At 35.4% G+C, this 13,864-nt stretch overlaps 1 protein-coding gene across 1 annotated transcript; it reads right to left on the bottom strand.

The window, feature by feature from the left end:
• On the bottom strand, nucleotides 2,804-11,707 carry LOC105175389. The gene is given in 9 exon segments (XM_011097827.2): nucleotides 2,804-3,745; nucleotides 3,955-4,499; nucleotides 4,914-5,131; nucleotides 5,221-5,329; nucleotides 8,465-9,212; nucleotides 9,395-9,936; nucleotides 11,016-11,204; nucleotides 11,206-11,240; nucleotides 11,339-11,707. Coding segments are annotated over 9 exon segments (3,360 nt in total). The 5' UTR covers nucleotides 11,487-11,707; the 3' UTR covers nucleotides 2,804-2,919.

Genomic DNA, 13,864 nt, shown 5'->3' with positions numbered 1-13,864 from the left:
TCATATTTTCCCAGTTGCCCACCATCAATTTTTTCCCCTTTTTCATTTCTGAATTACCATTTTTACCTATTATAGATTGATTTGGTTATTTATGTTTGACAGATAGATACCAATACCAGCATTTCTGTCTTTTAGAACCGTTGAGTTGAGGTTGCGGCGGCGGCGATGCAACGGTATCTTACATTAGCCCTTCAATTTTTAGGGTTTTTAGTTCCCCCAAATAACTATATTATATTTAAAAATTCCACCATTTACATTCTTTTAAAAAAAAAATGAGAATCCAAAATTTTTAATACAAAAAATAAATTTTTGGCTCCAAATTTATGAATTTTGTCACCACTAGATAGGGTTGTAAATAATTTGAATCGACACAAATTGAGTCTGAGTAGTTTGATATTTTTTTTAATTATTTACTGTATATTTATTTTCACGAAAAAAAAAGCTTCATTGTCTTATTCATAAAAGATATGATCGTCATGTGACAATAACTACAAAATCAGCTTATATCAGCTCGCATATTTTATTATATATCGTCGTCGGACTGTTGAATATACAATTTTCTTTTTCATTTCTTATAAATTTATATAATATGAATCATTATTTGGATGGACATATTTCAAATTACAATTTTGAATTATCTAAAAACAACATAATTTGGGATGTTTATTTGGTAAAATGAGGTGAACACATCATACCTACTACTGAGAAAATCATGAAATAATATAATTAATTGATGAAAGGGAATATTGTGATGATATGATGAAATATGAAGTGAGTAATAATGGGTAGTGTTGAATGATATCATAATTATCTCAAACGTTGTAAAAGGGAAACTTGGGAAACAAATAATGCTAAAAACAAGAGAAATGTTGGCATAGTATTGGGCGTTGTGAGATAAGGTAGAGTGTCGCATCGCATCGCACCGCCTCTCAATTCTTCCAACACGATTTTGTGTGTATAGATATCTGGTAAACCATTGAGGTGGAAAATGAAATTTCCTGGACTTTCTGGGCGCCATCTTTTCCTCTCACATACATAAATCATAAATCATATTATAATGTAAAAGAAATTCAGATGAAGTTATTGGGTTAATTAATATATTTTATAATTAAAGGTTACTAAAACAAATTTATTTAAAAAAATAAGTAAAATTATAATTCATAGTTTATAAAGGTATTTTAATCAGTTTGTAATAAAGAATAGAAGAAAACATAATAAAAATGCTAACAATTGTGATAATAAGATGATATTAATAATTTATAAACAATAAAAAATACTTATATAATTATATTAAATTTTAAGAAATTCATTGTATTTAACCCCATGTAAATGTAAATGTAAATGTAAATGTAAATGGAAGATTTGACACATAATTGCTCTTATTGTCAATTACGTATATACTTATTTGTGTTGCTTAATGTATGGGAAATTGCGCGTAATTTTCTGAGTTGTAAGTTTGTAATAATGAAATGTAGATTATGATATAATTAGTCAAATTTATGAAATAAAATGAGGTTTGAATGTGTTTATAACCTTTTTCAAATATTTTAATGAATGTGTAAGTTAGGACATATAAAATTGGAGGAATTGATTATTTGTAGATTACGAAGATTTTATAGTTAAAAAAAAGTGAAAATGAAAAAAAAAAAAACAGTCTGGCGAATAATGACACCTCTGTTGAGGAAAATTCCAGACCATGTTTCTTTGTAATCATCGTATTTCACACCAAACAGAATAAAAAGTATTTTATTTTTCAAGTGGAAGTTATATATAAGAAAAAAGTGATGTATGTATGTATGTATGTATGTATAGGTAACGGGTATGAGTGGTTGGGGGGACCCTCAACCACTGTCACTGATGCTCCGTCTTTCATGCGCCAAAGCAATCCCAAACTCATCTTTCTTTGCTGTCTTTTTCTTTCTTTCTAATTTCTGACATTACTACTCTTTATTATTTTAGATTTATTTAACAACAATTGAGGGAAGGAGTTTTAGCATTGAGAGGTGGTTGTATTAAATGATTTCTTTTAGTTTAGATAATTGTTTGAAAATTTGAATATATTTATCTAAATCGGGAATGAGCAGTATGAGTTTGTCTGTCTGTCTCCCATCACCACATTGCCTGCTAACTATTTTCATTCTCATTCACACCCCTCTACGTACGTACTACCTCTTGGAAACTCACCTCATTATGATGATGAATGCATGGAATTGGAATTGGAATTAATTATAATGAGTTTTTCTTCTAGAAGGTTGCAAGCATAATTGTAAATGGCGATGATGATTATGTTAGTTCCAGTTGTCACATAGGATTCATCATCATTACCACAACACAACACAACCTTAATTTCCATATTTCAATTTTATTATTTATGCAAATTTATATCATTAATTACAAGTACCATTATATGTAATTTAGTTTGATTCTCCTTCTCCTGCAGGCTACGATGTTTATATTTCATTATATATTAATGATCACGTGTTGGATCATCAATATAAAGTGCACAACATAAATACATTTCATTACTATTCAACAATAAACCAAAAACCACACACACAAAACAAAACCCCATAATAATTACTTTTTCCCCGGGAATGACCCATTCATTAGCTGTCCTGTCCCCACTTAATACCTTTCTTTATTTGGCAAATACCACCAATTACTTATATGACAAAATTCGAGTTTAGATTAATTAAATCAAATCAATTATAAAATAAGTATAATATATTTATCAAGTCTTCATACATCAAATATACTATATTTTTATATAATAGATTGAAATTCGATCAAACTTAATTTGAGTTTAAATTTTCGTGTGACCTAATCCCTTTTTGGACAAAGATTTTACCAACAATAGCCTTCACGCCCATCCTGCTCATAATAATAGTTAAGTCTTAAGTCTTCACTCCGGTGTGAGCGCTATAGCATCAGACTTTGCTTTTTTCTGTTGTAAACATAATGGTTTGCAAAGTAAGCGTAGGCAGCAATTGTGGCTGCGCTAAGGCCTGCCAGTAGCCAATAGAAATAATCGAGGTGGGCTCGATTCAAGTTGTTGGAAAACCAACTATCATGCCCATCTCCACTGCTTGCCTTCTCGATCACAGATATCAGAAAACCACTCAAGAAGCTCCCAATGCCAAATATACTGAGGTATAGAGCAAGTCCTATACTTTTCAGTTCACTTGGAACCTGATCATAGAAGAACTCTTGAAGACCAACCATGGTGAATGCATCAGCGATTCCAAATAGCAAATACTGAGGCGCCAGCCACCACACACTCATCGGTATTGTCGCCTTTGGCTTGTTTACCAGCCCATATCTGATAGCTGTTTCAAGACGTTGCCGCTCAGTGAGTGCCGCAATTACCATGACAAGAAAAGACAATACAATGCCTGCACCGATTCGTTGAAGCATTGATATGCCGGCAGGTTTCTTGGTTATAGCTCTGGCTATTGGAACCAGAACATGGTCGTAGATAGGAATAAAAAGGACTATTGATAGGCTGATAAGGGCTTGAAGTGAAGCAACTGGTATTTGAAAGCCAGAAATTATGTGACGGTCCATTGTAGCTCCTTGTTTGGTGAATAGGGTTGATGTTTGTGAAAAGACAACGGCATATCCCAAACACGAACACCATATTGGAACAAGTCTAAGAATTGCCTTGGCATCGTGAACATCAGCTACGCTGCAGACGTGCCCATTGTCCTCTGAACCATCAGGTGTAAGTAATGCTTTGTCAAGAAACCTGTTATGAACCATTTAAAGTATATAAAGCAACATTTATGGCTAGGTGACCATAAATTTCAACAATGAAAATCTGCAAATGCTAGGTGACTTTATAAGCCTAGCATGTAAGTTTTAGTTCAAACTCATAGGAGTAACCTTATGGGATATCATGAAATAGGCCACTAAATAGTTCCCATCTTGAGAAACAGGAAAGGGTTAGTAACTTACTTGAATTTGGCACCTTCATAAGGCATAATCTGCTGAGCTTCCTCTTCAATTGATATAACGGTAGGCGCAGCGTGCCAATTTCTTGCTGCTTTCATGAAAACCCTGCCAATTCTCACAAATGGATTCCTTTCATCACTGTTTATGCGAAATCGATACGTCATGGATCCAAGCAAGAAAATGATTAGTGCGAAGCACATTGCAATGCAGGGGATTCCAAAGCCAAGTTCCCAACTCAGATTTTCTTGAATGTAGCTCAAAATCAAAAGAGCTACTAAAATACCTCCGTTCATTGAGAAATACCACCAGTTGAAGAATGAGCTTTTGGCTTTACACTCTTCTGGATCTTCCTCATCAAACTGATCGGCGCCAAAAGCTTGTACACAAGGCTTATGCCCTCCCTGAGCAAATGCTACTAAATACAAAGAGAAGAAGAATAAGATGACTTCAAATGGAGGAGGAGAACATGCCAAATTATTTGCATCATTTTTGCAATCAGAAGAGTTGTACGAGTGAAGTGCAGCTGACATAGACAAGAACCCAAGTCCCTGTGATCCATCACAATCCAAAATTGAACATGATTAGTAGCAACACTACCCTTCTCACATTACAAAACTCCAACTTCACTTTAATCTCATAAGAATTTCCATTGAATCATGTAACGCATAAGTATCCAATATCCTTGCAATCGTTATAAATCCAAATGCTCACAAGACATATATTTGTGAACAACAAAGCCATGTAACTCATTCAGAAACTGAAAATTCAAACACGAGGCGACGCGGTTCACTTGATCATTCAAGTTTCTGTAATTCTATGTTCTAAGTAAACGAATTAACTCGTTAAGTTTCATTATCAAATTCATATGCTGCTAATCAAGATACTGAGCAAACCAATGTTGAGCAATGTAAATGAACTAAATTTATGAAGAATTCAAGTACAAGCATCTGCAGTGCACTAACCAAGACGTAGAGCAGAGAGGCAATGATAATGGTACGATATCGACCCAAAAAGGAGTCGGCGACGAAAGCGCCGAAAAGCGGCAGAAGCATCGCCGCTCCATTCCAAGCATTGACGTTCTCCGCCGCCGCCGCAGTCGATTGACCCAACGGGCCCGTCAAATAGCTTATTAGATTCGAACTTATTCCATAATAAGCAAATCTCTCCGCCACTTCAACACCTACGACAAGAAAACGCCAATTGAAGTCAAAACATTAAGCAACCAACAATACAAACAAAAAGGTTGTACAAGGAATCAGGACAACACACCTATGATGAAAGAAGCGGATCTCCAGCAACCCGACTTTGACTTGTTCGCAGGGAGGCCGTTGAAGTCGAGGGAGCCCCGGACGACGTCGTCAAGCAACGGAGTTTCAGCCTCCGGTACGTCATTTCCGGTGAGCATAGTTATTGCAATTGTGTGTCTCAGTTGGCGGGCCTTTTTAACTGTTGATAACTGATTCCTGATTTGTCAGAACGTTTACAATTTGGGAAGAAACAATCACTTTCATGCAATTTTGGCAGAAATTCAATTCCAGTTGGGTTCATTGCAAGAAAGTAAGAGAAAAATACTCCCCAAATTGTGGAGTACACAACTCGTCACGATCAGGACAACAACTGTTGTAGGTTGTGGATCCATCCAGCAATTGAAATATTTTATATGACATGTGACTTCTTCATATGATATTTTTCTATGCCATGCGATACAACATGGAGAATATTGAATCAGTAAGCAGTGCAAGCTAAGCAAAGACTTATACAATTTGGGAGTTCCGGCAATAAATGAAACATCTCCACTATATTTGTTTTTATTTTTAAGTTATTTTTGCATTGAGTGAAAATATATTTAATATTTGTTATCATACAAAAATATTTTATCTGAGTGTTTTTAACTATTTTATTATAAATACATATATATACACACTCATATATATAAATATATATAAAAAATATACAATTTGATAATAAATACTAATTTTTATCTCCCAAAACACAATATTAAACATACTATACTTATTTTAAACTATTTTCAAAAACAAATTGCAACACTATGCTCTATTTCTAACTCAAACTTGTTTGCATAATTCAATACCTTGACAAATTTCAAATTCTTGAATTCTTATTTTAAAGTGTGTGTATATATATATTATATGTATTTTAGATTCATTTAATTTAAAATTATTTAAAAAATATTTCTTGAAAGCAAATCCTCATCTGGAGAAACCCAAAAATGTGGAACTTGTATAAAACCCAACCCAAGAGGGAATCGGGACGCCTATTCCTCAATAGTGTAGGCTGGGCCAATATATTTTATGGGCTCATATTTGGGCGGGCCCAATCCAAGAATTGATCCATGAGCTCATCATGGATCATTTCCTATTAGGGTGGCCTACAAAGATATTATTTCACTGGTGGGGACGGGATTGAGTTGATCTTTGCTTTTTTCATGTAGATTAAAGTGGGCCCACAACCTCTTTGATTTCAACCAATGCCAACAATGGACTTATGAACGTACAAAAATCAGGTTATTGGGTACCACATTTGTAACAAGGAACAAGTCGCAGATATGTTGGGGTTCATGGAGTCATGTAAGTTTGCGTAAATGTTTGTTATTTTCACATTTATGTAAGGCTTTTCCTCATTAATATCCATAAATGGCATCTTGGAAAACCCAATTTTTTAAATTTTAAGCAGGGCCGAGTTTGGGAAAGCACTCCTCAACAGTGTAGGCTGAGCCCATTCATTTTCTGGGCTCCAATTTGGACAGGAGGGACACGTTTGCTTTTTCATGTAGATCAAAGGGGGGGCCCTCCACCGCTTTAATTCCATCCAACGCCAACAATAATACTTGCGTGAAAGAAACAAATACTGACAAGGGTCGGTGGAATTTCAATTTTTTTGTTTTTCCAGACAACAACATTTATTACATTTCACTGAATTTACAAATGATTATTTCATATATTACGTCCGAATATATGTTTTACAAATTATTAATTTATGAATTAGGTGGAAGATTACGAGTTGAACAAAAATTAAGAATTGCTCAAGTTGCAACATAAATAATAATAATTAAGTAGAGATAATATTGTTCCTAATTTTGATTACAACATTAATTGCGTGTGTTGACTGTTCCAAGCTGACCGAAAAACATAGTTTATTGTAATTTTCAAGTACAAGTTTTGGCAAGAATATAGTAATTGATCAAGATACCACTTTTCAATCATTCAATCCTTTCATTGTAAGTGGATGCCCCCTGATCCACCTCCTTTATGTAGATCGAATCGTGAACCATGGTTGTTGGAGTCGGATTATAATTAAATCATAAATCATCTTAAATGTAGATTTTGAAAATAAAAAAACTTGTTAGATTTGTTGGGAAGCCCTTATTTAAAACTTTTCTATATTTAAATTAGTATAAAATTAGGTCAGAAGAGATCTAGAAAATTTAAGGTAGTCGAATAAGCAATAAATGTAATATACCATAAATACTTTCGGACAGTGGTATTTATAGGTGTAGATGTCCGTACACAATAGGCTCACATATCAATATCTCACAAAATACCTATTGAAAGATCCAACGATTGATAATTTGAGTTTTAACTCCGTGTCGAATACAACGATCTGACCCGATAAAAAGTAGGCGGATCCGATTTTTTTGCCTCGAGAGGTATTTTCATGCCTGTCCCCCGCCCACACCCAACAGGCTGAACCAAATCAACTGGATGTTGCTTTCCGTGCGGACAATCTTTTATCGTCAGAAATCATGGAGGATTCATTTTGTTTGTGGAGTCAACTGAAATATTTACATATGATGCGTCACTGGCTGAACTGAGAGCCATTTGTATCGCTGTGGAAAAAATTCACTAACGCCGACAAGATTGATGCTATTTTTAAATCAGATTTGGCCGTTGCCGTTGAGTGAATTATCAACCGAACTGAAGACTGTGCAGCCAAAATTGATGTTGAGGAATGTAGAGCAAGTTGGAAGTTGGGAAAGTTCCAAGACTTTTGTAATAGACTTGCTCATGGTGCAAATTGGGATCACCCTATCCCACCCCCAGTATTCTCATTTTGTGATGAGGGCCCTATTTCACTCCAACTCTTAAATTTTCATTTATGTCTTAATTAGAACATTATGAGTGGCTATTAATATTAAGACACCCCTCAACTAAAGAGATAACGCAATAAATGGGACCACAACTTTTACATACGAATTGCTTAATTCCACGTCAGTATTCACAGAATACCAAATTCAAGTTTTTGTACACTGTACAAATCCTATCAACCATAACTTTGACCATATTTGTGTACAATTACCAGCGAAGCAAATAAAAAGCAATCGCTGTAATACAAGAATTACAAATACACATGAATAACAATACTTCTCTACTTGCTGCCATGAATACTATTATAATTTCTATGGCAGGAGAAGGGGGCTGCAACTTTAGCAATTAATCCTTCTCCGATAAACGTAAGACCTGTTGAAACAAACAAAGCCTGCGAATCCAGCAGCGCTAATTCCTGCCAGAAGCAAGTAAAAGTGGTCAAGATGTGCCCGGTTCAAGTTGTCCGCAAACCAACCATCTTGCCCATTTCCACTCGTCAATTTCTGGATTGAAGATACCAGGAAACTGCTCAAAAGGCTGCCTACTCCAAGTATGCTTAGGTACATTGCAAGACCAATACTTTTCAGTTCACAGGGAACTTGATCATAGAAGAACTCTTGAAGACCCACCATGGCGAAAACATCAGAACTCGCAGATAGCACATACTGCGGTGCCAGCCACCACACACTCATCGGAATCACGGCGTCTGGCATATCCACCAGCCCATATTCACGAGCAAGTGCAAGACGTTTCCGCTCAACAAAAGCTGCAATCACTATGGAAGTTGAGGACAATAATAATCCGGTCCCAATCCTTTGAAGCATTGATATGCCCGATGGCTTTTTGGTAATAGCTCTGGCAATTGGGACGAAAACACGATCGTATAATACAAGAGAGATTGTAATGGTAACAGTTATGAAACACTGCTGCAGTGAAGCAGCTGGTAACTCAAAGCTGCCAATGATGTGGCGGTCTATTGTAGCTGCTTGCTTGGTGAAAAGAGTTGAAGGCTGTGAATATATAATGGAGTATCCCAAACATGCAAACCATATGGGAGCAAGCCTGAGAAGTGACTTTGCATCTTCAACATCCGTAACGCTGCAGATTTTCTCATCAATCGTACCATCCGGTGCAAGTAATGCTTTGTCCAAAAACCTATTAGAAGGTCAATATTAGTATGCAAACAACCAAAGACACACGTAAAACAGCTCAGGATGCTAGTGCAACTCAGACACCAGAATGTAAAATCTTCCGTCCCAGTGGACATCAGGAATGTGCAATTGTTTAGGATCTAAAATGGAAAACGGAGGATAAGAATCAGTGATGCACTGACTTACTTGAATTGAGCACCCTTCTGCGGCAGAATTCCCTGACCATTCTCTTCAATGGATATAGCTATAGGAGCAGCCTTCCAATTTTTAGCTGCTTTAACGAAAACCCTATGAATTCTCACAAATGGGTTCTTTCCTCGAGTGTTCACACGAAATCGATAAGTCCTACTTCCGGTCAAGAATAAAAGCAGAGCAAGGCACATGACAATTGCAGGGATTCCAAATCCAAGCACCCAACTCACATTTTCTTGAATGTAGGTCAAGATCAAGAGAGGTACCAAAACACCTCCAGCAGCAAAACAAGTCCACCAATTGAAGAATGAGCTTTTTGCTTTACATTCATCTTCATCATCCTCATCAAACTGATCAGCTCCAAAAGCTTGCAGACAAGGTGTAAGCCCTCCTTGTGCTAGTGATACTAAGTAAAAAGAGAAGAAGAAGAAGACAATCTGAAGCTCAGTTGGAGAACATCCCAACTTATTGGCCGCAGGTTTGCATCCAGCAGAGCTGGTTGAAAGCGACGCTGATAGGGACATGAAGCTAAGCCCCTGTAGTCCAACAAAATCCAAAAGCGAAATAGATCAGCAATTCCAGAAGAAGGGAGCCTTAGGCACAAGAAGATACTAAAAGAAGAGCCAAAGAATTCTGGTCAAGTAAGAAGTAGAAAATGACCTGCAACTTGAGTTTCTCTCAATTTCGTTTACTGTCATCAACAAGGCTTTAATATCCATCGGAGAGACTAAAGAGGTGTATGCAGTAATTTTTACTTTTGTGGGGTAAACAAGTTCTAGAGAGAGTTGTAAATCAAGTACGTAAAATTAAGGAGCGTTTGAAAATAAAAGTTAGAGGCGAGAGAAAAAATTGAACTTGGAAAAACAACTTAAATACCATTTTTACCAATAAATTGCAGAAATTGGTAATAAGATGCTCTTACAGCTTTTCTTAATTAAATCAACTCCAGATAAATAGTTAAAAGATATACGATGTAAATTAAAAACACTCTTTTCAGTAAGCACGTACTTTACGGACAAAAAAAATACAAAATTTCGTTATATGAAAGCAATACTATGTAGGGTCTATAACAAAAAGTGCACCTAGTCAGTGTAGAATACAAAGTTGAATAGTTATTTACCCCCCAAGTCTTTTTGAGAAGTAGACATGACAACCGACGGGGTCACTTTCAGGGTTAAGCTGGTATCGCAACTCCAAGTTGCTTACAGACACAGCATAGATAACGTTGAGAACAACGTATGGGCAGTTGATGCATCAGATTCAGGGGAAAGAGGTGTCCCGGTGCACAGTTAATCATTTTTACCTCGATAACATTTACTAATTGATTTTTTAGATTACTACTGCGTGTCGTTTTATGCGTATTGTGAATAGAAAAATTACAAAGATCATAAACTTTAGCTGTCACATAAGACGCAATACTAAGACAAGAGATAACCAAGTTTGTGTACAAATAGAAAGTTAAAAGTAATAATACCTACGCTAAGTATTTCATAAGCCCAAAATAAACTATTTTTTATGGATAAGATTAATTCATAAACAAGAGAGTATACGTAGAAAGGCAATAGCGTGTGGGAGGGTATTAAGCAACTTATGTAAGTTAGTTTTTGAAACTAACCGATATGTAAAGAACAGAGGAAACAGTTATCATCCGGAATCGGCCTGAGAATGAGTCAGCCACGAATCCACCCAGAATTGGCAGAAGCGACGACGTTCCAAACCACGCATTCAACACAGCCGCCGCGGTGGCGGTTGATTGTCCCAACGGTCCAGTCAAATAACTCACTAAATTCGCACTTATTCTATTCCCCGTAATAAGCCAGCCTCTCCGCCACTCCGGCACCTACAAGAAAAACATCAGATGGTATAAATAAACAAGGCAGAATACAAAACTCACGATCAAAACGACGTAACCCTAGCTGTATCTGATTGACACCGTACCCATGATGAAAGCAGAGGATTTCCAGCTGCCGGATTTCGATCGGACGGAGGGCCGGCCCTTGAAGTCGACGGAGCATGGGACGACGTCATTCAGCAGCGGGATCTCCGCCTCAGATATTTCATCTCCGGTGGCTATACTGATAGTCATTCTCTCTCTCACTTATTCTTTTTCACTATTGCTCTATGTTGTTTTCTATTGCTCTGTGCGTCTGTGCGGCCGAGAGCAGACGGGCATTTATCCTGAGCAACTCGGTGCGCATCTTGCTCTTCCTATTGTTACGTGGGACCAATGCTTTCAATTTTTATGTGATTTTTAATTTCTATGTTTAGCCCATGTTGTCCAAATTCTTATCCTCCCCCTATGTTTTCTTTTTTATTATCTTATTGGCCATCATCACGGCCAACAGTACTTGTGTCTACGCCTTTTACATTTTATGTTTATTTTCGTTTAATAAATAAATTATTCAGATAATTAAAATTTATTAATATTAAAAATAATAAATATTTATGTTTATTCTTGAGTAACTTATTACTAACTTATTATATATCAAATAATTCTTTTTCTAACCAAATTATCCTTATACATCTTTATGCACAAAGGATTTCGTTGGTTGGAGTCAAATATGTATAAGATAAGTCAAAATAAAAATGGATGTATAAAAATAAGTTTGACTTTTGGTTAGAGAGAATAGATGAAGGTGAAGTAAAATTGGACGTTAGAAATCCCTACGGAGTCCAAGTTTCTTTTCGTATAAAATTAGATAGAAAAGTGAACATATAAAACTAAAAAGACAAAAAAATACATATTTTATGCTACTATATTACCCATTTACATAATTTTTCTCTAATTTTGTATTATTCTCCATTGATTACATAGAATATTTGAAAAAAAAAAATCTGAATCACCAACAAAAATGTTGATGTTCGAATTTAATTTTTTTTTTTAGGGCATCGATAGTATTTATATTTTATTTAAATTGAATAGTCTAAAATAAATGAACCATTTTAATGAATATTTTTATTAATAAAAAAATATTCTTCTTCTAGTTTGATTATTATTTTTTTCGAAAAAAAAATTGTTAGTTCTTGTTTTATGAATATTTTTATCAATAAGATTTTTAAATATTTTATATACTAAAAATAATTTTAGTATGATATTAACTTGTTTATTTTATAATACAAAATAAAAAGAATGGTTAATCAGAAAGTTATAAAAGTTAATGTTTTCTTCACAATCAATTTTTCTCATGTCGAATAAAGAGAAGTATTCGAGATTTACTCTCTTTCCAATCATACCAAACAACTTGAAGGAAAACTATTATTCTTTTCCTCCCCCTCGCCTTTTCACTAAAGGATCGTGTGGCACGGCCGGGGAACGCGCTAGCGGAGGCAGTAAGCGAAAAATGTATAATATAAAAGTTTAAACCGTAAAACGACGAACCAAAGGGTACCCTTGGAGTTTCCGGACGTTCGATGTAGTATGAAAATAAAAAACAAAAATAAAAATCATACCAAACTGCTGGTGTGGAACGAGAAAATAGAAAAAGTGAAGATGATACCTTTAGTTTTTATCATTAAAGCTTGAATGTACACTCGTTTTGAAATTAAACATTATTCATATGATGCTGGAAGCTATTATCGATATAGCCTTCTAGTATCAACTCCCCATTAATGTGCGTCAAGAGCTCTTCTTTAATCCTTATCCAAGTATTAAAGATAACCCTTCAACAGATGTCTGTTGCCTCGTTGGTGCATACTCATATCCGTTGTTATGCTTAAAAAAACATAAACAATGTCGGGCTCAGTGCACCGAACAATATTCCGATGTTGCTTACAACAAAGACGAAGGGAATGTCAAACATCTAAGCTCCTCATCAGTCTACGACGAGTGAATCTTGGATAGTTTATCCAATTCCTATATGGAGAATTTTATGAGCAATATTCGTGTTCTAGAGTTTGACAACATCTTTCTATTATTCCAAATGATAAAGATATTTTTAACATCTAAAGCACTAGGAACACGATTGAGCTCCCACTGACCTTCCGCCTTATTCTTGATCGAGTCATGTACTTCATGAACTTGTCAAAAAAGTCTTCCAGATATATGATATTCAAACCTAGTTTGAATTCCATAGTGGATATTATGGCTCCAAGCCATTTTATCCAGATCGATGTCTTACATCATTTCTCCTTGTTTGGTTAGGTTCAAGAACTCGTATACAAATGAAGTTTCGATTGCAAATGATATTTGCATTATTTTATACGAACCTGTATAAATCAGACTCCGAGTCTAATTTGCCTCCCACTAGTTCCTAAACGTATGCAAGACAATTCCTCATACTTAAGACTTTTATAGGGTATGAGGTTGTCAATCCATATCAAATATGGCATCTAGATCACGACTTTAAAAAAATGCCATGTTTTTCAACTTGACGATTCGAAAGTCCACATTTAGATGGTCCAGATAATTCAATGAAACACCGATCGAAGTATGTCTAATCAAGGTTCGATTTCCTCCTTACCAGA

The sequence above is a fragment of the Sesamum indicum genome, linkage group LG2 (assembly GCF_000512975.1).
Source record: "Sesamum indicum cultivar Zhongzhi No. 13 linkage group LG2, S_indicum_v1.0, whole genome shotgun sequence".
Lineage (NCBI taxonomy): Eukaryota > Viridiplantae > Streptophyta > Magnoliopsida > Lamiales > Pedaliaceae > Sesamum > Sesamum indicum.
The sequence above is the reverse complement of the archived record's forward strand: the minus strand, read 5'-3'. Positions and strand labels throughout refer to the sequence as shown.